General features: G+C 42.8%; 1 protein-coding gene across 14 annotated transcripts in view; it reads left to right on the top strand.

The window, feature by feature from the left end:
- OSBPL5 (oxysterol binding protein like 5) overlaps nucleotides 1-25,927 on the top strand; it is a 219,860-nt gene that overhangs the window by 183,188 nt on the left and 10,745 nt on the right. For 6 of the 14 annotated variants that reach the window (XM_043548818.1, XM_043548817.1, XM_043548825.1 and 3 more), the window contains 10 exons: nucleotides 1,327-1,498; nucleotides 8,919-9,135; nucleotides 12,934-13,118; nucleotides 14,527-14,608; nucleotides 15,378-15,476; nucleotides 16,245-16,341; nucleotides 17,649-17,747; nucleotides 20,069-20,166; nucleotides 22,301-22,390; nucleotides 25,012-25,148. In XM_043548818.1, the coding sequence (XP_043404753.1) occupies nucleotides 1,327-1,498; nucleotides 8,919-9,135; nucleotides 12,934-13,118; nucleotides 14,527-14,608; nucleotides 15,378-15,476; nucleotides 16,245-16,341; nucleotides 17,649-17,747; nucleotides 20,069-20,166; nucleotides 22,301-22,390; nucleotides 25,012-25,148 (1,276 nt within the window). Of the gene's footprint in view, nucleotides 1-1,326; nucleotides 1,499-8,918; nucleotides 9,136-9,213; nucleotides 9,268-12,933; nucleotides 13,119-13,945; nucleotides 14,048-14,526; nucleotides 14,609-15,377; nucleotides 15,477-16,244; nucleotides 16,342-17,648; nucleotides 17,748-20,068; nucleotides 20,167-22,300; nucleotides 22,391-25,011; nucleotides 25,149-25,927 lie in introns of all 14 variants that reach the window. The other 8 variants (XM_043548816.1, XM_043548813.1, XM_043548819.1 and 5 more) reach the window with 3 other exon arrangements.

The following is a 25,927-nucleotide window of genomic DNA, read 5'->3' as shown; positions in this document are numbered from 1 at the left end:
CCTTGCTCCGTTTACATTGAAGAGACCATAAAGCAGGCGAAACAGCTTTCCTTTGCCTAGAACAGGCTGGGCTTATCCACATTTTAGGAACGTATTTCTAGCACACATCTAGTATTCTTTGTATACCACCCATACATATATATGCGATGATATTAATGACCAGCATGTTACCAGTGTGCATAGGATACCTTTCTGGGACACCTTTTAGTTACAGATTCTAACAGTGAGTTGGAGCAATGAATGAGTTATGGTATGGTGTGCCCTCTGCCGGTTGTCACTGAGGGGCTCCCTGGGTCACAGCCCATCAATGAGTCTGATTCTTCCTGTTTATACGTATTTTAATTTTCAAGAATACAGATGGTCTCTCTGCTAAGCAGACTAGGGTAATGGTTTAACGGCAAACAAAACAAAAGTTGAAGATTTCCATTTCCTCAATATGCAAGTGCCTTTAAAAGTCTCCATGCATATCCTGAATGTTGATGCTCAGATCAACACTCAGCATCTAAGTATTCATTTTCCATGACTACATGTGGAGTGGAGTGGCGTGTTTAAATGAGGGATCGCTCAGTTAAGGTCCCTATGCTTCTCATCCTGCAACTTGTGTGCCGGCTGACTGCTGGACTCCTCTGAGCTTACTGGAAGCTCCGCACAGGAGCAGTAGTCTAACCACACTTAAGAAGTTGCCGGCATGGGGCCTGTGTTTGTAAATTAGACCCAAAATATAAATTATGACAGATGCAGATTAAGATAGGTGCACTTGCTTCATTAGTACTATTGACTTTTACCAAATTCGCCTACAGGGATAAGGAAAAGGTGGGGGGAGAATGGCAGAGAGAAAGAAGGGAAACAATAATGGAAAAAAGAAAAGAACTCAATAAATAGACCCCGCGGGCTTTCATATTTGTCTTCGTCACTTTGCAAATGTTGACAATTTGGCTCTCATCATGAGTGACTGCTAATTATGATGATAGCATCCTGATCATGATTTTGGGGGCTAATAACTTTTCAGTGATCACATGGAGAACTGAACAGGGTTCTGGGACTTCTGTGCAGAGTGACACCTCAACACCTAGAAAGGTGAACAAGGGCACTGAATGTAAAACGATGTAAAACGATATAAATCTTAATACTTACTCTGCTTTTGTTAGCTCAGAGTCTCCACAGTAGCCTATTTAAATCTTTAAAGTACTCTACCTGATGTCTCTATTAGTGAAAATTAATTAGAACTCTGGACTCCCAAATGAGAAGCTTTTGAGAAACCTTAGATGAACATTTTTGCTGTCATCTCTGACCTCCTATGCTTTGACAAGTCCTGTTGTTCTACAGGTCGATGTTGGTTGGATGCTCTGGAACTTGCCCTGCGTTGCTCCAGTCTCTTCCGACTCAGCACCTCCAAACAGGGGAAGGATGGAGACCTGAACTGCTCTTCTGATTCTTCACATGCTGGGCTGTATAACCTGTTGCACACAGCCACCATCTCTGACCAGGAGCTCTTCCAGTAAGACTATGCTTTCAGCTATTGTACATGTAAAGGTGTCGGTTGGTTTGTATACTTGACTCATTTTAACCATATTATTTTTTCAGAATACACACTAGCCACCACAGGCTTGGTGAGGGGCTATAGACTAACCTGTCTCAAGGTCTGTCTCTGTCTGGGTTCTTATACCACACCCATCACTAACATCTGGGTGTCTTTTGCGGGGGATGGGGAATAGCTCTCTGTTGGGTGCTGTCCTATAGCCGACAGACTATGAACAGTTTGATTAGAGTTCCAGTTGTGTGAATGTGCATAACAAAGGACCCATATTGCCTTAGTTGGGCCAAACGTCTGTTGAAGCTGATGGCGGGTAGGGGTGGGGATAACCTATGTAAAGCGTATCAGTCTACCAGTGAGTTCAGCCAACAAATGGAGTATGCTAACTGGACATACCCGCTCTAGCATCTGGCACCAATTGGTAGATATGGCCATGAGTCTGTTTTTTTTTTGTTTTTTTTTATTTTATTATAGTGATGTTCTCTCTGTGCTAATAGTAGTACTGTGTTATAGTCAGGAGAGCGCACATGCTGCATGGCTATAGTTTCGTAACTGCTGTCTCCACTGAGTTGGTGAGTTCGTGGTTTCCTGCCTGTTCCCCAGCTGCATCATAAGATTAAAATTTTCATTAAAAAAGTCACTGCCACCATCTTGCTATCCACACTCCTAATATTATAGCAGCATCTCCTAGCACTTCACTCTAAAGACTGTTGGAGTAAACACAAGGGTTTTCTCTGCACCTTACAGCTAGATAGGTTGCCTTAAAAATCTTTCTGGTCTAGAGGATAGGACACTGAACATAAAGACAGCCTGGTTCTGTCTCTGAGTTGTGTGACCTTGGGCAAGTCATTTTGCCTTCCTGTGAGTCTGTCTTGTCCCGACCCTTTGTCTCTCTCTTCCATTAAGACTGTAAGCTTTTGGGGGCAGGGATTGTCTTTTGCTATGTGTACATGCAGCAACTAGCACAGTGTTGGCCTGTAGACAATACCACACTGTGAATATAAGAATATTATAACAATAGGAGAATCCAGGTCCTTTTCAGAATGTGGAAGCATCTTTGCTAATCACAAGGCAGGACACAGACTTGTCAGAAGCTCGGTGACCCAAAGCAGCAATGTATGTGCAGTTCCCTTGTTTTGCAGGGCTGTTGTATTTTCAGCACTTTATACTTGCCATTATTCTTCAGTGCTGAGCAGAACTTTCTTTGATACCCAGCTATAATTTGCACCATAAACAATGATCCGAGTGTCCTTTTTTTTTTCTTTTCTTTTCTTTAGTTCCCCAAGGTATAACATGGCGTGAGACAGAGCAGCAGGAAATCAGATGTATTACTAGGCCTTGCAGATTTAATTGTGTTTGTATGTGTTTATCTTATGGGTCTGTCCTTTGATGTTGATGTCTCAGATCTCCTACTCTCTTCTTAAGAATAAGTATACCAATAATAATGCCTGCACTGACAGCCTTTTAGTTGGTAGTGAACCAATGAGTGTTGTGTAGCTAGCCTTTAAATGGGGATTGGTTGACTGTAAGGTTCTAAGTAAAAAGAAACACTGAGTTATATGTTGTGGTAGAGAGTTTGTGCCTTTCTTCAGTTATGTGCATATGCCAATCCTGTGTAAGACTGTAAAATCAGATACTGTGTGCTGGTAATGGAAGTGCTATTGGCGTTTACTGCAGTTTTGTCTGAGGGTGTGTTTGTGCTTTTTTGTTCATATAATACTAGTCCTTAGGGGCTTCAACCAGGGTTTGGGTCCCATTGTGCTAGGTGCTGTACAGATGAGTAAAAGAGACTGGCCCCACCCTGGATAGTTCACAGTCCATATGCCACCCCTTCTCTTGAGGGGCACCATTATGATGTCATGCCACAAATAAATCCACTACTGTGTCTGTGGATCAGAAAGGAAAATGGTGCCTTGGGAATGTGCATTCAGACCCACAGCTGCAGTTAATAGAAAGTATAGGGTAAAGTAGAGAATGCATTAAGCTTCTAACTCAAACATAAATCGTGCATGTACAACAGCTACTCTGTTCTCTGCTCACTGGTTGAATTTTAAGGGCCCTACTTGGGCCTCCTGAACTTAGCAGCTTCCCATAGGGCCAGAATTTCAAAAGAGCTCAGCCCCTTGGCTATACTTCTGGGTGCTAACCCTCTTCAGAGCCTGGCGTGCAGTGTAGATCGCTCTCCGTTCTGGTGTGTTGTGTGGCTCTACCACGGGATTCAGTTTTTCTCAAATTTTTTGAGGCTTGGAGAATTTGGCAGCTACGTAACAAGAGTACAAATCCCCCAAAGCAGCAGCAGCGGTGCAAAATGGGGTGGGGAGTAAGTGGAAAACCAGCTATCCAAGTGTTGAGGAGATTCTTGGTTTGCCACTCACAGGGACTCATTCATTCTAATTAAATGTCTTCCCTTCAGGGAATCCTGCCCAATTAAGTTGGCATGCTGTTATTAGGGGACCAGTTAATTACATTTAACTGTATCTTCAGATTAGTCAAACTACTCTGCCAAAAAATAAAATGGAGACAGATGTTCTATATTGGTGGGGTGGGGGGGCGCTGCCGCTCCCCCTGGGGGAAAAATCTTCTCTTGAGCCAATACTGTAATTTTCCCCTCGCTATTTCTGTTCCTGTATTGGTGGGAAAAAGAGAGGAGACAACAATAGCAAAAATCAATCTATTTAATAATGGAAAAGAGGGTGAACTTTCAAAGCACCTTGCAGGGTCGCAGCCTCTCGACTTCCCTAGAAATAAATGGGAAATTGGTGGCTAAAACACTGCACAAATCCGTCTTGATGTTAATTAAGCATGAGGCTTTAAGGGGAATAGAGACTTCTGTTTTTATGCGTAAGCCTGTCTTTGTTTGTTGTTGCTTCCCCCACCCCCATTTGTGTGCCTTCTCTAACTGTGGTCTGTCCTGTTTGACACCTTGATGGTAAGTTTGCTGGGATAAGCACTGCTTTCGTTATGTACAATGGTGCTTTGACCCTTGTTTGGGGTTCCCAGGTGCTGCCATAGTAGAAATCCTGAACAATATCATGCTGCTCTGATGCACATACTGCCTTTTCATACAGTGCACATGGATGGAGGGCAGTAACATAGCCCTGAAACAAAGGGTTTACTCTTGTTTGAGTGAGCGAAGGTCTTCTGCTGCTTTTAAACACTGTTATTACAGCTCTGCATTTGGGATTTGACCCAAAGCCCATTAAAGCCAATTGGGGCCTTTCCATTGATTTCAAAGGATTTTGAATCAGGCCCATAATTTGGCTTTTGTTTTTAATGTATGTATTTACTGATTTTTTTTTTAAATTTTTATTTTTATGATCCTGTTTGAAATGGCGTCGCTCCATTTCATTCTCCCCATCTGTCAAGTTTGATATTCATACTGAATAGCATGTGTCTTCCTTTGTGCTCCCTAGAGTAGTGCTATAGCTCTGAGTATATTGAGGTTTGGCGTGTAGAAGGCTGATGTGGTAATTACTGCACAGAGTTGTTAATTGGGGAATTTTAGATGAATTAACTCCCTCCTGTTCCACTGCTCTGGAATAACTGAAATTCCAGAAAAGTGTCTTTGCAGAAGGATTTTTTTGGTTAGGAAAGAGCAGAAGTACAAAAGGAGTAAGATGTGCCCCAGCAGAAAGTTTAAATCATCTCACAAATTAAAGGAAGATCATAATTAACAGAAGTTGGGCTTTTTACAAATGCTGTTTATTTAAGCATGTGCTATTTCTCAAACATTGACACTAGCCCATATTGTGAACCTTTCTCTCAAGTACACACATCCCAAGGAGAAGATTTTCACAAGGGAAGGGAGCATAACCACCATATGCAGAACAATGACAAATTGTGTTGATTGTTGACCCCAAAGAAAATAAATCAAGCCTGAATTGTCAGCAACAAACAAACGATCTGCCAAACCAGCAAGTATCTGCACTGTGAGATAATGGGATAATCTCTTGCCTCCTTTCTCTCCCACATCTCTCACCATCCCCTGCCTTCCCCCCCCCGCACCCCACTTCTTTTATGGTCTTAAATTCACATATACACTAAACTCAACTTCAGATTAACTTTTCAGTCATCATGCCTGGTAGTCATTGTCTGAAACAAAACACAGAGGCCTGATCCTGGCACTGAAGTCGTTGGAGCTGCATAGTTTATAATATCAGAGCATCGGTGCTGGAATGTAATAGCCATTAATCCTCTGGCCCTAAGTCTATAATCATAATGATTATTGCGAAAAACTATCATTTAAATATAGAGATTAGAAAAACAGCTCCCACGTGTATAAGACGCTACTCGCCAGACTGTCAAAAGAGCACAACGGACTGAGTACTGGGCTATTCTAGAAATCTGACCAGCGGTGTTGCCATGGAGACTGTTGGGTGCTGAGCACTTTTTGAACACCTGGCCCTTATATGGGAGCCTAAATGGGCACTGACAATCTGACACCAATTCGAGAGAGAGAGAACACGAATGCAAGCTCACAACAACCACAAGCGAGTTCTCAAAGTAATATAGAATCAAAATATCAATGTCTCCAAAGAGAGCTGGTGGGGAAACCCATCGTGGAGCCATTTAAAACTAGACAAAGCATTCTCATGTACTTAAGAGAGATCCTGCTTTGGCTGGGAGACGGACTAGGTGTCCTAATGAGTTTCTTCGATCTCCATTTTCTTTGATTCTCTGAAATACGTTGGTAATGCAGAAAATCTTTTGTTACTGTAAGTGAGCGCCTCATGTATTTAAATTATGCATAGAGCTTGTGTGCCTCTTAGGATTCGCAAGATGAAACCTAATAAGCTTTGTCTATGCTAGTAAAATTGCATAGTTCAAGAGAGCATGATTTCTACTGTCAATATCACCTACTGATTAAAATTAGGACAGTCATTGATATTGCACACTGGGATAATTCCCAAGGATATAAAACAAGACACTGCATGGAGGCTTCATAGGAGTCTGTGACATTCCAGAGTGCAATCCAGGCTAGTGAGGGACTCTGTCACCCCTGCTCTGCAACCTTGGTGCCTTACAATGCCTTACAGCAGTAGCTCCGTCCTGGGCCTGCTCACAAACAGCCTTCCAGCATGGAAGCCACACCCTGAGTGTCTGTGTGTAACTGCAGGCTGCCAGCCACACTTCGCTTACAATCTGGCTTTTACCAACCTGGGTTACTCCTGTAGGGTGACCTGACATGCTCCCAGTCCCAGATTTCCCCCCATCTCCCCCAGTGTGTGTTCTGTACTGGCTAGCCCTCTCCTGGACAATCCAGAGATATTAGGTCCATTGTCCTTTTAAGGGAACAATACACAGCTTGCCACCTTAAATGGAATTACCCAGACAATTTAACTTGACTAACCCAGTGTGTTTTCAATTAAAGAATAAAACAAGTTTATTTCACTACAAAGAGAGGTTTTAAGTGAGTACAAACAACGATGAATAAAAGTTAGAAATGGTTACAAGAAAAATCAATATAAAACGCTTCCTAGTGCCTAACTTAACAAACTATACTTCATTCAACGTACAGTCCTTACCACATTCTTCCAACAGCATAACCGATCAACCTTTTCGGGTCAGGACCCAAAGTCCAGCGGCCATATCTTTTGCCCTCTTAAATGCAAAGAGGGAGATGGACAGGGCAAGAGATAACATGGGGTGTTTGGCCCTCACTTCTATACTTCAGTCCCCCTCATAAAGTTATTTTCAGTCGAGAGCAAGTAGATATCTGTTGAGGGAAGATGCTTCATGTTGTTTTCTTGCTGAGATGTAGATTTTCTTTGTCTCCTCTCTTTTCTCTCTTGCTGTCTGAAGACTCTGTTTACAGTTTATATGCAAATTGAGGTAACCACAAACATTCTTTTGTTTAAGACCTGCTTGACACTTGTGTCCAATTGGGGCTTGAGATTGAGCAGGTCCCTTTAACTATGTGAGTTTGATCATGTACCTTTAACATTATATAGGGTGGATTTTATAACTTTTCACACAATGTTGCTACATACATGTCACCGATATTATTGATCAGTGACTTACTAGTTTTCAAATGATACTTCACAAGGCATATTTTTTACAAAGATTATTACAAGGGTATGTAGGGTGTGGATGCAGGGGTGCATTTGGTCACAGAGACATGGGCCATATCACAATAAAACAGTTCCATGGGGGAGTCTTGTATTGGCACTCTAAATTGCACAGAGACCCAGAGTATGACTCTGAGCTGGAAGGAACATAGATACATCTGTGTTGCTACAGATGACTTGCCATCTTATAACCCATTGAAGGGGTGGGGGGAAACATTGGGTTCATGAACAGAAAAGAAAACTCTGTGAGATTTGGTAGGATTGCCTTAATTGACTGAGTGGTAGGCCCCTTCCTTGCCATATTTTCAATTAACTAAACTTAAAGTAATAGTGTTTCTTATCTATGAGAAACTAAGTATTAATATGGAAAATAACTGAGCACTAGGCACTAAGTTTTACTGTGAAACATAGGAACTGCCACTCTGGGTCAGACCAGTGGCCCGTCTAGTCTAATATCCTGTCTGACATTGACCAGGACTAGCTTCTTCAAAGGAAGGTGCAAGAAACCCTGCAGTTGGCAATTCATAGGATAACCTGCCCCAAAGAACTTCCTCCTAACCCTCTTTATTTGGAGGTTGGATTATGCCCTGAAGTATGAAGGCTTATATCCTTTCCAACTCATAGTAGTAAACAAAAAACAGAACTCTAGATATTCTTTTCCACATAAATGTCTAATCCTTGTTCTGAATGCTGCTAAGCTCTTGGAGTCGTCAATATCTGGTGGCAATGAGTTCCACAGGTTAATTGTGCATCATGGAAGGGGGGCAGTATTTCCTTTTATCAAAAGTAAATTTACCATTGAATGTTCCTTTGACCTTTATTGTTTTGACTAAGCATCTTCCTCTATTGAAATAGAGTTGTAGTGGTGGTGGTGATGACGATGAAAAAAATGTATTCCTTTATGCCGTCCTTTGCCTTTGCCACATGTTATGTGCTACTGGCTGGTTCTTATGCAGGCAAAAATCTCTCTTCTCTGAGACACCCTGCAGATCTCTGTCTGAAGAAGCAGTCACTGTTGCATACTTTGCATTCATTCTGTATGTTGAGTTTTGATTGAAGCCAATAGGAGTTTCTCATGGCGCAAATGCAGATATGCAATGGAGCTCCACAGTGTGGACTGAGAGGAGAATTGTGACCTAAATGTTTTACCGCTTCTATGGTATAGACCTAACCACTCAGCAAGCTGTTGTCCTTCACTCTTTTTGGTTGCAAGCCTTATTTTGAGTCCTGGGGGCTTTTTTCATATTGGCTAAAATGCTTTTCATAATCTGGCTTCATAAATCAAATTGAGCAATGTAACAAACCATGTATTTCAGTTTTAATGAATCAGCCCTGGAAAATCACCATGTGGAAAATGATGCTTTTTCGGACAAGTCTGAGAGAGACAACATAGAGGAGTCTGAGAATGAAACTCATGAGAACAGCCGGAAGACAAATGAAAGTGAGAGTGACCAGTCTGAAATCCACGGGGATATCTCCCAGGAAAGGAAAGGGACGACCTATATGGAGCAGATCTATGAGGAATTTGGGGAGGTAAAAAGCATTCTGAACTCTATCTATTCCACCGAAATGTCTCTGGGTTCATAGTGTTCATCTCTCCATTGTATTCAGCCTCCTGGATGCAGGACAGTCGAAAACTGCTCTGTGAGTTCAGATATTTTACAGGTAATGTTATCTGAAGATTTCTGCCAAATTTTGTTGAATTGTCCTTATTCAGTAATTGTGTGTTATGAACAGCAGCTCCCCTGTTGACCCTTGGCATGTTTCCAGGGTCAGTGAGCACTTCAACTGGGCATTGCATTAAGGAGCTATATAGCATTGCCACAGCTCATTACACTGCGGGAAGGGAGGTATCATTCCAGGCAGGGTCGTCCTTACCCATACGCAAAGCACGCGGCTGCGCAGGGCACCAGGAAATTTGGGGCACCAAATTTCCTGGTGCCCTGCACAGCTGGGTGCTGCTCCAGCCCCTGCTTCGGCTCTTCCCCAGACCCCTGCTCCCCCCCCCCCCCCAGCCCCCGCCCCCACTCCCCTGAAGATTGCAGCCAGGCCCGACCCTGCACTCACCTAGTGGTAAGTGGAGCGACCCAGCCCCAGCCTGCTCAGCTCCCCTGGCTCCCAGCCGCACTGCCGGCGAGTGTTGGGGGGCAGTTTCCCCACCCTCCCCCAAGCCTGGGAGCCAGGAGAGTAGAGCAGCCTGGGGCCCCAGGCCTCCGGGAGCGGGGGGAGCTGGCCCCAGGCCTCCGTGGGGGGGCTGCGTAGAGCACCAAAATAGCTAGGGACGGCCCTGATTCCAAGCCTATATCCTCACCAATTAGGATGCTTCAGTCCATTGCCTGCTGCAAGATATGGGACTTTCTTATTCATGTTACACAAAATGAACCTTTTGTGTGTCCTAATGAACATCTGAGCCACTTGGTCTCCTACGTGAAACTGCCATTGAGGAATCCATTTTTCAAACCGTTAAACATTAGAATGCATTCATGTCCAACATGAGGGCCTTTGTTGGCTTTATGTCACTGTGACTTCTTTGATGAAGATAATGTTAGAGCAGCTTGTGGAGTTGACAGCATTGGACGAGAGTCAGCTGGAGGAGGCTGGCAGCCAGAGGGGTTACTCTGGATTTACACCAGGAAAGCTGAGATCGGAATGTGGCCCACTGTTTAAACAATGAAATTAAATTCCTGTTGATGCATCACAGAGAAGCATTCTGCTCTAGAGATGTCTGCCCTGGGGATTTACTCTGATTTCAGCTATCACTGGCCAGACAGCACTGTAGCTGCAGCAGTCCAAACCTTTAACATAGATGGGGTAAATAGCTACAAGCCATGATGTGTACCAGTGCAGTTGGACCCTGGTTTCTTGCAAAGATAAGCTATGTACAGGTGCAAATAGTGGCATTACCTGTCTATATTAGTAGGTTGCATCAGTGCAGCTACACTGGTGGCCAGAACCATGACAAACTCCCAGTGTAGACAAGGCCTCTGTCTCATGGCTTGAGACCTCCCACCTGTGTTTATGGCTAAGGAGGCATGACTGGAAGAAAAAATAAATAAAAAGGTTGTTCAGGGGCAGCCATTCTTCTGCTTGGTCACTGCTCCTGCTGTGTCTTGCTCCCTTCAAATCCTAACGTACAGCAAGCAATTACAACACAAAGTATTATGACTCCAGAGTAAGAATATGCACAGGAACAAAGAGAAATTAACTCCGTCCATGGAAATTGGTATTTAGACCACTTCTAAAACGTGTCTGTGTCACATGGTAGACTGTCATGGAGGTGTTAGCAGGGTAGATAATTTGGCACTTCTTGAAGTGGATTTTTGACCCAGCTGACTGTAATTGCTCCATTCAGTGGTGGAGAGTACACCTGACTAAAGTATGTGGTGCCCTTTTTAATTCTAAATGAGTTTACCTAGGCTATAGGAAAAGCTCAGTGCAATGGAATAAACTTTGGTTGTATGGAGTGGCACCTTTCATGCTGAGTGTAGCCTAAAATGAGATAAATACTGGCAGCAGATTGTGCAGGCCAATTTGGCACCCAGTATGCCCTCAAATTGTTCATATACTGCTTTGATCATTGGGTGCTGTTTTTCATATTTCTGTTTAGAGAGAATGCTTGATCTTTTTTCCACCTAGACTTGCACCTGAGACAGGTGCAAGGGACCTAGGTGTAATATCTCAACTAGATGGTGCCACTGCCGAGTGAGGCACACCCCTCCCTTCAATACTACACTTCATTATCAGCACTGGGATGGGTCTGAGATATTGAGCTGCAGTAGCCAATTTACAATATAATCCTCCTTAAAATATATGCATGCTTTCTACCCTACGAAGGATAAACTTTTGATACTATGGCCCAAATTTTGTAGATTTTTTTTGGTGGTGGTGTTCTGCAGATTTTCAGCAAAGTTATGGAAGCTCAATTGAGGGGTATGTACATGCACTTCTACCTAACTTTCAGCTTTGCCTTAACTAAGCTTCCATATTTGTGCTAGAAATCTGCAGCACAAAACCCGTTGCAGGAATAAAATTCCTGCTTGCAGAATTTGTCCCATAATATCAAAAATTACACATCTTTACAAGATGGACTGACAGCAAAAAGAACTTCATTTGGAAAGCTTTAAGATAAGAAGTAGGAAAGCTTCTCTCCCCTACTCCCTCCCCTTCCCCTCATGACTCACTCTTAGGGTAAATCCTTGTATATCAAGTCCAATCTGGAATTAATTTGTATTGCCAAGATATACACACCTGAAAAGCTGGGTAAATAAGAAACAAGCTGACAGACTCGGAATTATCAAGTCCTAGCTAGCACTACTGTAATAAGTTCTCTAGTGGTTTCCATTTCTTCTCTAAGGCTTAAGTTGCGTGAGTCTCTGTCACCAGAAGGATGGTAACATAATAAAAAAAGGTTTCACTGTTCCTCATTCCCAAGTTTTCTAAAATACTACTTTTCCCTTTTTCCAAACCTTGCTCTAATGCAAGAAGTGAGGGAGCAGATTCTTGGCTGCTGGTGTATATTCGCTCTATTGACTTACACCACCTGAGAATCTGGCCATTGCAGGGTGTAAAAACACATTGCTCCCCAGAACTAAATTGCATTTTCAGAAATGGACCTATTTCACTCCCCTGTAGAAATCTTTTGCGTGAGCCACTAAAAGCAGCAGAAATCCTGATGAGATAAATAGACCATTATGTTCCCTTTCTTCATTTAACTCTAATGCCCAGGATGGCCTTCGTGTACTAGCTCTGATAACTAATAGCAATGTTGAACTTCACAGTATAACTTCTAATCCTGCTGCTTGAGGGGGCTGTGCATTCTGTTCAGTGATATCCATGTAATTCTGTTGAAATCAAGGGAAATACCGAAGTGTAACTGAAAGCAGTACGTGGTCCCTGACTTCTGCTGGTGAAAGGTGCTGGATTGAGAGTCCTGCAGGCTATAGTTCTTGATTAATTCCACATGACTGCCTCCACAAGGGCCACGGCAGTGCAAGCTGTGTCCCGCTTGCCCCACTAGTATGTTTTGACCGTGAAGGACCGCTTCCACTCTCCATTGTCTGTTCAGTCACTGGTCCCTCTGCTAAGTTTGTCAACAACATGGTGGGTTTTGCAGTCGTTTTATTTTCTGTCCAGAGTAAGAGTGAGAATACCACTCATTCTACACAACCCACTGTTACACACTGTAATGACTTTTGCTCCCTGTAGACCTAAGGCAGGTTTGAACTGTTTTCATAGAGGGTTTTACCATTCTCAATCCCCTTGGGCCATCCAGGCATATGTGCTTTGCTTTAACCGTTGCCTTCTGTGCTGACTTTTTCTCCTTTCATTTAGACGGGTGAATCCTCTCAAACAGAAACGGTCTCGGAAGAAAACAAGAGCTTGATGTGGATTCTGCTGAAGCAGCTGCGGCCTGGAATGGACTTGTCCCGAGTGGTTCTGCCCACCTTCATCCTGGAGCCACGTTCTTTCCTCAACAAACTCTCTGATTATTACTACCATGCTGACCTACTTTCCCAGTAAGCAGCACTTATGGCAGGCTTAGCAGGGATGTGTTTCCCAGCTGTGTGAACATGTGTGAGAGCATTAGTCTGTTTCTGGCTGGGCCATTTGTACGCTTGAGAAGTCCCCCAAATAATGCATGAGTCTCTAGTTTGATCTGTGTAGCTGTAAATTAGGTTAGGAATCAACATCAGTGACCTTTAAAAACAGACTGTTCCCAGTGGAAACCAGTGATGTGGGGGGAAGTAAGGAAAACGGGAAACTCTAGACAAAGCTTCCTATGCACCCTTCCCTCAAGTATGGGCTGGAATGGACAGAGGTTCTGTTATTTATTATAAGCCTGTTATAATAGTACTACTCCACCTTCTGGTGTACCTGTGGAAAGAGATTTTTGGACAAAGTTTACAGGAGAATATGTTTAAGCAAACCTGCCACCACCTGAAACCAATATAATTAGTGGCACTTGGAGATAAATAAGGGCTTTTCTTCTAACTCCATTGAACTGAGCAGTTTTTTGGAGTGCAGAGTGGAAAATAATAAATATTTTGCCTCTTGAATGGGCATGCTGGGTATGTTCTAACAAATTGAAATTATGCAATATTCATTCATAACATTACATGGATGTGTTTGTGCTTTATTATTATTTATTCTGTTGCCTTCAGCTTTTCTTAAAATCCCAGGGCATTTTCAAGCTTATTTGTCGAGATCCAGTTACATAGTTTGTAAGATGCAGCTTGCTAGGTGACTATGTTTACTCTGGCTCTTACTGATGGTTAGGTGAACCTCAGGAAGGTTGGAGGTTTTATTCAGATAAGCATCTTGAAGTCTGGATGTTACTTCTCAGTAGACTACCAGTTTTGTATCTGGTTGGAAATACACTGAGGACAGTTTCATCACATGATCACTTCCTGCTCCATCTAAAACTGGGAAGATTTAAAGTGGTCAGGCAAGTGCTAAATTTCTGATTCTCCCAAGAAGTTAAAGGTGTTGGTTGATTTTGAGTGATAGGACTGGACCAGTTACTATCTTATGACCTCTACACAATTTCGGATCAAGTGGCAACCCTAAAGCCAATTATTGCCCTAAAGATGAGATTATTGCTTTGGGATTTTTAGTGGGGCACATACCTGCTAGTCAATTCCAAGAAATCCCACAGTTTGTGTGTTTGATTTGCGTACACCACTAAGAAACCAATATCCACTGGGGGCCGGGGGGTGCTTTCCCCCTCAATAGAAGCAGCATAGTGTTTGTCAAGACATGTAGGGCCTGGTTCATCACTGCATTACTTCAGTTTTATGCTGGTGCAATGCTGAAAAATCAATAGCATTACACTGGAATTCAATTGGAGTCACACAGTGGTGAATCAGACATGTAAACGGTACAAAAAGCATTTTGAGTAAACGTCCTGTGTCCCTTCTCCCACAGAGCTGCACTCGAAGACGATCCATACAGTCGAATCAAGCAAGTGTTGAGATGGTATTTGTCAGGCTTTTATAAGAAGCCAAAGGTAAGACATTGCATAAACCTTGTAGATATAATAAACATTCAAACTTACTGCTTGTATAGTTTGGATTTATTTTCTTGCCTTTCTCTTGATCATTCATTTCTCCTTTTGTTGTTCTTACCATTTCACTTATTTAAAACCGAATTTACGGGGGATATGGGGAGCGGGGGGAGCAGGGAATAGCAGCAGGTTATCAGAAATGGGCTCAGCTCTCTTGCACTGGACAAAGGAAGCTAGGGCTGGTCGCGTGCCACAGAGAACACTATGTTTAATTGTTGGGGTCAACACTTCTTATGGTGCAATATCAGGAGTCTTTTTTTCTCTTCACAAGTGCTAACAACATATTGCTAGATCTCTGTATCTGAATGCACTTGCTGTGTGTAGTAATAACAGTGTAACTCTTTTCATCAGTAGATTTCAAGGTCCAAGTTAGTAGAGGCTATAGATCAGTCTGTGGCTCAGGTGGAAATGGTTAGACTAGACAGAGGGTGAGAATCAGACGCGCTGGGGTTCTGTCACTGACTCTGCCATTTGATTTGCTGTAGAACCGTGGGAAAGTCACTTGATTGCTCTATTTCTGTTTTTCCCCCATTTGTAAGATTGGATAATCAGTTTTCATTGGTAGTAACTTTTGGGTCCTGGGGCCATGTCCACACCAAGAACAACACAGCTCCCAGGCGTGCATTCTGTGCTGTAATATTCCCATAGCTCTGTGTGTGTGTGTGTGTGTGTGTGTGTGTGTGTGTAAGATTTGTGTCTTTTTATTTTATAGGGAATAAAAAAGCCATATAACCCCATTTTGGGAGAGACCTTTCGCTGCTGTTGGTTTCACCCACAGACAAACAGTCACACGTTTTACATCGCAGAACAGGTAAATAACTTTGTTTGCAATCCAGACTTTTGTAAGCACTAGAACTGTTTGAACCGATGGGTGAGCAACAGTGTTTCGTACTCCTTCTCTGAGACTGAGTCTTTTGCACAGGGATATAGAATAGGTTATGGCCATAAACTAGTCTTTTTTTTTTTTTCCCCCTCTCCAGATTTCCTTAGCTTGCCATTTGCTTCAACGTACACTTTAGAGATTTTTTCACAGCTAAAATCCTTCTGTGCTGCTTTCTAATATGATGAGTGGAACTGGAAAAAGAACAAGTTGTAACAGGGATCTATCTAGTTTGTGGCACCAGAGGCTCAGGAATGTAAGCCAGAGCCAGGCTGCTGCCATTCAAATAGTAGAGGCTCAACATGTAACACTGGCCTTTCAGGCTGTTTAATAAAGCCTCTTTTCCTGCCTGCCACATCACTCGCTTCTGACTAATGGAATACTATTCAAGTTAGTATGGTTTGCGTCTACACAGGGTATGAATCACATTGGATCAAATTCTGCATTGATTGACACCAGTCCAGCCCCACTGACATCAGCCGGTGTAAATGGGGGAATTAGCCCCTTATTCTTCATGGATGAAAGAGACGGTATGTGAGGGATTTAGCCCTTCATGACATAGGCTGCAAGGCTGATTTTTTTTTCTTCCCTTCGTCAAAGCTGCCAAAGGGTTTTGAATCCCCAGTTGAACTGGGCATGTAATTATTTTAATGATGGAGGAAGCTGAGAGTTTCACGGAGCTACCTTTTTTCCTTGTAGGTATCTCATCACCCACCAGTGTCAGCCTTTCACGTCAGTAACAGGAAGGATGGGTTCTGCATTACTGGCAGCATTCTCGCCAAGTCCAAGTTTTATGGTAAGATCTCAAACCTAAACACCCTTAAGGTTACATGCTGGTTTCTTTTGCTTCCTCTGATGGGCTTCTTACTCATGCCAGTGGACGGTGAAGATTAAGAGCAAAGAAAATGCCCAAATAAAGTCCATGTCAGCAGTATAGCCTAAAATGTCATTGGAGCTCCCACTGGATTTTCCAGTTACCTCCTCCAAGCAGGGCAAAATGGACACTTGCTGGGGAAACTGTCATCTACAAAAACAGCAATGCTCTATGGTGTCTCTTGGCAAAAATTCAAATAATTCAATTGTGTTGCCCACACGGAATGATAGGTAGAGGTCTAAATTCTGCTCTCATTTACACACGTGACAAGCCCATTTCTTTCAGTAAGGTTGTACAGGTCAGCGAGTACAGAACTTAGCCCACAACACAATTCTTCACAACTCAGATGATTCTTCACGATGAGATTGGCAGCGAGATCTCAGCTCAGATTTTTCACATCTGCATTTTTCAAATAGAGCTGTAGGACTGTAAGGGTCTGATTTCTCCAGAATTTAAGGTTCTTAGGGATTTGTGGGTGTTCAGTTGTGCACCTGCTTTACATGTGCAATTACCACGATTGTATTCACAAATCAGGCTTTTTACATATACCCATTAGTGCACACAAAATACCTGACTCGTGTGCACATGTAAATACACAACTGCCTCTGATCTCAACTTTCTAAGAATGGGGCCCTAAAGTTCCACAACAGACTCTGCAGATATGAATATGTAAAAGGACACTGCTACTTTGGGGCCTAAAGATAATGTAATTATTTAAACTAGTTTGTCATATGATACAACATCCATCAAGTAGTTTACACTGGCTGGAATTTGTGAGCAGTTACTGCTGTCCTTACAATGTTTATGGCATGCTTGTTCAGAATCATACATAATTAGAAGAACTTATATAATAAAGACTTTGGAAAAAATCCACTGAGCTCTAAATGACATAAGAACATAAGAATTGCCTTACCACATCAGACCAAGTCCAGTCTGCCAAGTCCAGTTTCCTCTCTCTGGCAGTAGCTAGTACCTGTTGCTTCAAAGGAAGGTGCAAGAATCCCTGTAGTGGAGTATTGTAAAATAACCTCCACACAAGATAGGTTTCCACTCCCATTAATTAGTGGCTGGTTTATGCCCTGAATCAATAGGGTTTATTTATTTCATTTAATTAGTGATCCTACATTAAATTGAAGTCTCATTTTTAAGAACTGGAAAATGCGTGAATTAGCTTAGACGTTTTTTTTACAAATATTCACATATGCTAATCTGTACTCCTATATCTATAGGTAACTCACTTTCTGCATTATTGGATGGGAAAGCCAAGCTTACATTTCTAAATAGGGGTGAAGACTACATCATTACGATGCCATATGCCCATTGTAAAGGTAGGATGTGAACTGAGTTCAAATATTATGTCTGAAGAAAGCAGGCAGAATAATATTATGGGATCCTAATGACTCTGGGTTCAGTTCTGCAGTAGTTCTGCTCTCTCATGTGTCTAACGTGAAGTCAGTGGACACTAAATGCATTGATAGTTACAACAGTCAAGCCCTGTACTGGTGATGGGATTACACAACACTCATTTGTTACAGAGGTATGGCAACTCTCACTGAAGTAATTTGACGTTGCTAAGCATGTCTAAGGGCAGAATTAGTCTGTTGCATGTTTCTATCAACACTATGCAGAAATTAGTAATCCAGAATATGTCATGTGCACTGTGGGTGAGGTGACAATGAACATTTTCTCTTTTTATGCTTCCTGGCTTTTGAGTATTTCTAACTGAAATTTTGATGTTAAAATACAAAGCTTAAATTAATGCCCTTCTCTGGCTTTTTAAGAATGACTTGGGGATTTTTTTTATTATTATTATTATTATTATTATTTTATTATTATTATTTAACTTATCTTATTTCACCCTGAATCCATTTTTGTGTAGGTAAATGTCTGTGAAATTGGAATTCCACAGTAAAATAGCAGCCCAGACCCACAGTGAGGTTACTATTCAATATTATGTGTAAATAGTATGGACCAAAATCTACTCTGTTTATACTGGTTCAAATATGCAGTAATGCCATTGTAGTCAGTGGAGCTACTGCTGACTCAACATTGTAGCTAAATACAGAATTTGTCCTAATAATGCTAAACCTGATATGTTGGTCTGCATGAGTAAAGCCAATTTTTCAGAAGCTCAGACCACTTTTTCTTTTCTTGGCCTGGAGACTAGCCTTCCGTGAAGATTAACCACCTGGACAACTTCAGCTTTTATAAATTATGCTGTTTTTGAGTTATGCATGCACAAAGTCTTTATCTTTTTACAGCACCAGCAGAAAAAGTACGCATTCCCCCGTCCCTCCACGCACATAGTGATGAGCATGCAAAAATATGGAATTCACATAACCTTAACTTGAGTGGTTTCAGAGGGGTAGCCGTGTTAGTCTGTATCAGTAAAAACAATGAGGAGTCCTTGTGGCACCTTAGAGACTAACACATTTATTTGGGCATAAGCTTTTGTGGGCTAAAACCCACTTCATCAGATGCATGGAGTGGAAAATACAGTAAGCAGGAATAAATATACAGCACATGAAAAGATGGGAGTTGCCTTACCAAGTGGGGGGTCAGTGCTAACGAGGCCAATTCAATTAGGGTGGATGTGGCCCATTCTCAGTAGTTGACAAGAAGGGGTGAATATCAACAGAGGGGAAATTATTTTTTGTAGTGACCCAGCCACTCCCTGTCTTTATTCAGGCCTAATTTGATGGTGTTGAGTGTTTGTCTACCAGAAGAGAATGCCCAGAATCCTTTTGTTAGAAGTCCTCCCCCTCCTATCCATTGCAACTCACAGGGCTTTTCACAGGAGCTCAGCTCCAGAATAGGCACTGAAATAAGTGGAGCTGCTGGGTGCTGAGCACTTCTGAAACTCTGTCCCCTCTCTGCCTTCAGGATCCTACAGCTAGTATCACTTGTGAGTGACTGATCTCTTTCTAAAGATAACATCTTGGAACCCCTCTGCAGGGTTTTGAGAGCATGTGGAGAAGCCGAACAGGAGTGGATGCTTTATGTTTAGGTTACATGGCCAATTTTAAAAAATCCCAGGCCTTTGCTGTAGAATTCATGCCTTTTTGACTAAACGTCATTGTGATGTCCACAATTCAAGAAGGTAAATTGGAGAGAGGGTCCAAAGAAGAGCCACGAGAAAGATTAAAGGATTAGAAAATATACTTCACAGTGCTAAACTCAAGGACCTCCATCTGTTTAGCTTAACAAAAAGAAGGGGAAGGGGTGACTTGATTGCTTTCTGTAAGCATCTACATGAGGAACAAATATTTAACAATGGGCTCTTCAGTCTAGCAGAGAAAGGTATATCATAATCCAATGGCCGGAAGGTGAAGCTAGACAAATTCAGACTGAAAATAAGGCATGTATTTTTTTTATGGTGAGAATAATTAACAATTGGAACAATTTACCAAAAGGTTGTGGTGAAATTCTCTATTAGTCACAATTTTACAGTCAGGCTTGGATGTTTTTCTAGAAGATCTGCTCTAGGAATTATTCGGGAGAAGTTCTGTGGCCTGTGTTATGGAGGGGTGAGACTAGATAAGCACACGGATCCCTTCTGGCCTTGGAATCTATGAATTTATAAGAATGTCTGAATTTAGAAACCAGCCCATTGCCTCTGCAAACATCACATCCTATTGTTTTGTTTTAGGAATTTTATACGGTACCATGACAATGGAGCTTGGAGGGAAAGTTACTATCGAATGTGAGAAAAGCAGCTACAGGGCAGAGCTGGAGTTCAAGCTCAAGGTAATCGACATAATGCCCTTGATCTGTCTCAGACCCTCCAGTTCTTTCTTATCAGTGCCAGACATCCGGGAATCACACAAAGAATCTTATAATGGGACTTCCCATTAGTGAGGGAGGAGGCATAGCCTTGTGATTTAAGGCACAGGGCCAGCAGTCAGCAGACCTGAGTTTTACATCCAACTCTGTCACTGATTTGCTGTGTGACCTGGGCCACGTTACTTCTGCACTGCAGCTGGGACTGTGCTTCCCAGCGCAGGTAGGCAGCTCAAGCAGAGCCTGCGCATCTAACGTGCAAACCGTAGCAGTGCCGTAGCAGCAGGATGGGTACTCAGGCAGTGAGCCCGAGCTGCTGCTCTGTGCTGCCACAGCTACGCGGCTGGTTTTAGCATGTTGGCTCAAGCAGAGCTAGTGCCTGGGTGTCTACCCATGTTGGGAAGCATACTCCCCGCTGAAGTACAGCCGTACCCTTAGGGCCAGATTTTCAGACCCTGGACTCTATTTTCGTGGGTGCAATTATTTGTGCTTTCAGTGTAGGTCACCTGTGAAGTCAAAGTTTGTGGCTTTCAGGCAACACTGGGGACTCTTGTAGGCATCCTAATAGAAGTGGGCATTCAGGAAGGATTAAAGGAGAGGGCAGTGGCCTGTCACTTTTCAGAGACGCTGAAATTGGTTTTTACAAAGCATCAGTTCATCTCCTATTCTGATGAGCAATCTCTGCCTAGCTGCAAACTAAATACAAAGGAGTAGAGTTGTGATGGCAACAGGCCTCACAAGGTAGGGTAGATCCCTTAGGGCAGAGCTGGTGCATTGTTACAGATTTCCGGTGAATGCTGAATCCTTTACAAATTCTCCCTGCGGGATTCTGCAGGGAAGGACAATGTTTTACTGTTTTCAACTTGTATTGGCAAAGCTACACAGTTCACTGTAGCTTCCTCAAATACCTTTTCAGCAGTGGGGCTGCCATTGGGTTTCAAACCAGTGGATTTTGCATCAGGCCCATGGAAAGACTGAAGTTAAGGGAAGTCTTTCCACTGACTTCAGTGGGCTTTGCATCAGGCCCTCTACATATCAAATTGAACTCCAAGTACCTGATATAACTTAATGCTTATGACCCTGAAATGTGTGTAGACCCTGCCTTTACTGGCTTAAAAATTGTCTGCCATGGCCCAAATCTGGTTTGGGGAGGTCACTGTAGCTTGCATGTCAGATATTTACATATACTATACTATGGCTATTTCTTAGAGCCTTAGCCACATTTGCAATAGACTTGTGAGCAATTGAAGATGTGATTCGTGGCCTTGTTAATTTGGATGCTTGCCTGTTCTCTGGTGGATCACATAGGTTTGTTCCTGCCATGCTAATTACCAAAGAATCCTTTTTCATGGATGGTGCAGTAATGAACGTTTTACAGTATAAAATAATCCTGTGCAGCTCCAACTTGCAAACAATGTTGAAAAGCAGCACTTAGAACTGATGAAGAAATATCATTGGGTGGTGGAAATGGAGCAGCTGGTCACTCTATTGCCTTCATTTCCTGTGTTAACCAGGTGCAACGTGAAAAGGAATTTTATATTGTTCTAAGGAATCTCTGGAAATACCCTTTTGCATTACCCACTTAAGCCTTGTCTACACTGAGGATTTGCACCCATTACATTGGTGGCCAGACACTGATATAGTTGCTCTGGTTCAAAACCCTGCTATAAACGGGGAAAACCACTGTTTGTATTGCTGCTGTTTACACCTGCTTGAAATGGGGCTTAAGCTGCACTATTGCAAACTTAATTCTGGAGGAGTTTACGCAGTCTGCACTAGGAGTTAGCACTGGTGGGTGAAGCTAGATCAGGGTCTAGACACCAATGGATGAAATTGAGGCAAATTCCCAGCATAGACATTGTTGGATGTTAATATATTTGAAAGTCTGTCCCTCTTCCCCTGTGTCTGCTACAGCGACTTCAGTATGAGAGGCAGATAGGATGGGGCACAGTGGTAAGGGGTATAAATGCCAGAATTCTTGTCTTTCCTCCCAGTGACACTGGAAATCTGACAAGTTTTCAGCTTTGTTCTTATGTACTGTTTTGTTTTTTGGCTCTCTTCCAGTTTTATCCAGATTGTATTTTTTTTTTCCTCTCAACAGCCCTTCTTTGGTGGCAGCACAAGCATTAATCAAATCTCTGGGAAGATTAAATCAGGAGAAGAAGTGTTAGCAAGCCTTGATGGACACTGGGTAACACATCTTAATCTGCACTGCTAACATTTAAAAAAAAAAAAAAAAACTCTGTGTGGTCGTGGGGAGGGAGGAGGATTACAGCTTGAAAACTTTAAGAGCATTTTGTTACTTTCTCATTGTTTGAAACAGAGCCTGGTTCCAAACTGACATCTCTGCCTTACCCCACATCATTCATAGTTAACAGCGGAGGATAGAGTTCAATGGGACATAAAACAGAGGTCCTGACTACCTCTGGTCTTTAAAGCTCTGGTAACCTCATCAGACTTAAGTGCAGGTGACTATAGTCTGAGTACCTGCACTTCTAGAAGCCCATTGGAGTTAACGGGAGTCTTTCCAATTACTTCAGTGATCTTTGCATCAGCCCACAGCAGATATTGATGGCAGCAGACAAGAGCTGGCAAATTGCCAGCCCTAAACTGATCAGGATTCTTGTCTGGCCTCCATTACCAGTGTCTCTGAATGCCTCACAATCTTTAATGCGTTTATCCTCACCACACCCCTCTGACGTAGGGCAGTGCTATTCTCCCCATGTCACAGATGGGGAACTGAGGGACAGAGAGACTGACTTGGCAAAGGTCATGCCATAGTCTATAGATGAATTGAACCCAGATCTCCAGAGACCTAGGCTAGCACCCCAACCTCTGGACCATCCTTCCCCTCAAATGCAATGTTAACCTGTATTTGAAATTTAGTCAGAATGTATTCACTCTTCACCATGGGGCAGGGTGTGTGTGTATGTTCCATTCCAACTCTAATCACCACTTTGTGCGTCTTTGCAATTTTGAGTAGTGCTGGATTATAGATTACATTGGCCATGCTGTTTTCTGTGAATCAGTTGATTATATTACATACAAGAGTCATGCTGTCCTAGAGTCTAATGCCATCCATTTGCGTGCCGCTCGGTTTCCTGCATTTGTAATTGGGTTTCATCAACCCTGAAACAATTTGTTCCTCCCTTGCCTTTTGCTAGGAACAATTTGCACAATGTGTTATGTAAACTCCATGGCTTCAAGAGAGCAAATCTGTAAGATGCTCTTTGGTTTTGGTGCTGTGTGTGTTGGGGTGGCACAGGGGGAGGAGATGTTATTGTTCAGGAAATAAGAATATCAGCCTATTCTCTGAGCTCTGCCTGCTTTGCTCCAGCATCATGCAAAATCTCTCTCTTGTCCATCCACCTCCATAATTTAAAGGAGCCACTGATGATTTCATGCTTTGGGAGCACAATCCCCAGAAGACAAGGAGAAGAGTTGGTTCTTGGTCAAGAAGCAAATTCCAAAGCTTCCCTAGGCTCTGGGCTATGATGTACACATGGAAGCTGTCAGCACCTGCCACTTGTTATAAGATATGCACCTGGTTTTTTTAATGGGCTTGTAAATACAGATTTTATAAACCTGCCATTCAGACTATTAGCACCTGCCTCCTCCAAGCTCCACAGCTGGAGAGTATCTTGGGGATCTGTTATCCTGACTTGGAACCAACTCCTCTGTTCTTCCCCGACCAGGGGATTGGCTCCCAGACTGAGATCTTGTCTCACCTGAGAAGGGCTGTGGAAGGGATTAAGGTTCTGGAAGGAATCTGCAGGTGGGGAGGAGGCTGGGGGACTTTGTGTGGGATGAAAGAGGAGCTGTAAGTGACAGAAAGTGGCTGGGAGCTTTGCATAAAGTGGGAATGAAGCTGAGCCTAAGAAGCAAGTTATAGGTGTACCAAGGTCCATTGCGTAGGAAGGAAAGCAGCTGGGAGGCAGGTGGGTAGACAGTGATGGGTGAAATAACTATCCGTGATCTAAACATGGCATGGACAATACTCACACCATGTTCAGATGGCTGAATGGCATCAACCTTCATGCTGTTCAGCAAATGCGATAATATATAACTCACTCCAGCCTCGTGGATGTCATGCTGTTCGCTATATGCTGTGTAAATTACCAGTCTGGCTCATTTTGTTTGGGGTGTTGCTTCGTCTGTAGGCAGGCCTACGACTCACTTAGTTAGGCAGAGACTCTAAGACATCACCTGATCAGTCTGTAAGCGGTGGAGCTCTATTAGTAGTTAGTTGCCAAATAAATTGACAAGGAATGTGGATGAAAGGCTGGTGGTGGTATCTGAAGAACGGAGTCTCCCTTTCACATGGTACATTTCCCGTTTCTGTTAACATTGCACTGTGAGGTTTTGTAGTCTCTGCTGTGCAATTTTCCTTTGGTTTCAGCAGTGATGATAGGGAGAAAGGGTTGGTAAAGAAGGAGAGGAGGTTGCCTGATGTTGAGCTTTGGTTCCTGTATTTGTGTTCAGATACTAAACTGAGGGGGGCCCTGTTAGCACCTATATAAATGGTCTTGTGGGGATGAACATGTGGTCAGCAGGGATGAATGGGGTTCATTCTCTTTTGCCCTCTGATAACTTGGCCAGTGTTTCTTACTTTCAGTAAACTCCCTGCTCCAATTGGATAGTTTTCAGAAAACATTTAGTGAACCTGTCTGGAGATGGGGGAAGGGGGGGTACTGACCTTCGACCTAAGTGCCACTCCCCAGCCTGGCACCAACCTTCTGCCAGTGTTCCTCAGGATTATTTGCCTGTGTGTTCCTGCAGTCACTAAACCTTGCCTTTCATTTTCCCTCTCAGGATGGGGAAGTGTACATAAATGACCTGAAAAATGGGAACACTGAAATATTCTGGAACCCAACCAGTGAGGTGCGGCGGCAAAGACTGAAACGCCACATTGTGCTATTTGAAGAGCAAACAGACTCTGAATCAGAGAGGTGGGTAGGTTGCTGGAAACCAGCCTGCTGAGCTTCCCGCTGGTCTTCATACAGTTGGAACTAAATACGAGGGCCCTGAGACTCCAGCAAGATGCTGGAAGGATTATGGCCTTGCTTAACCTGGGCATATTTCCCTGCTTTATGTTGTTTTTTGTTCCTTGTGTATTAGCGATGATGTAATATTTCCAAGGAGTATTAATGATAGCATGACCAAGTCCTAGGTTTCAGAAATGGTAGAGGCCACTCTTTTTTGTCAAGTAAAATAAGATCATTTTTCAGGACTCCAGAGACCATGAAAAGAAATCTCTGTTATAACCTGAACTGAATACCAGGGGATATGATAGATTCTTCACCTGGAGTTCTTTAAGTCAAGTTTGGATATCTTTTTTTTAAAAGAAGTTCTCTGCTTCAATCATAAATTGTTAGACTAGAGACAGGAATCGCTGTCCTCCTGCATAGAATTTTACACAGACTGCTTGATCACAATGGCCCCTTCTGGCTTTGAAAAATCTAAGAGACTTTAGATGTGTAAGCCCCCAAATCATCAATTGACCTCCACCAATGCAGACACCATTTTTACATATAAAACCCAGCATTTAACACGCTGATCAGGAAACTGCCTACCTGAATCACACACGCAAATATACCTCTGCGTACATAAATGCAGGGGCAGCGTGGAAATGAATTCCCCTGCACACTTTGCAGGCACGTCAGGAAATGCCATCTGAACTTCTAGGCCTCCATTGCAATGGAATATCTGTGAAATGAAAGTACTGTAC

Source organism: Chelonia mydas, chromosome 6 (genome assembly GCF_015237465.2).
Source record: "Chelonia mydas isolate rCheMyd1 chromosome 6, rCheMyd1.pri.v2, whole genome shotgun sequence".
NCBI lineage: Eukaryota > Metazoa > Chordata > Testudines > Cheloniidae > Chelonia > Chelonia mydas.
This window is presented reverse-complemented; position numbering and strand designations above follow the sequence as displayed.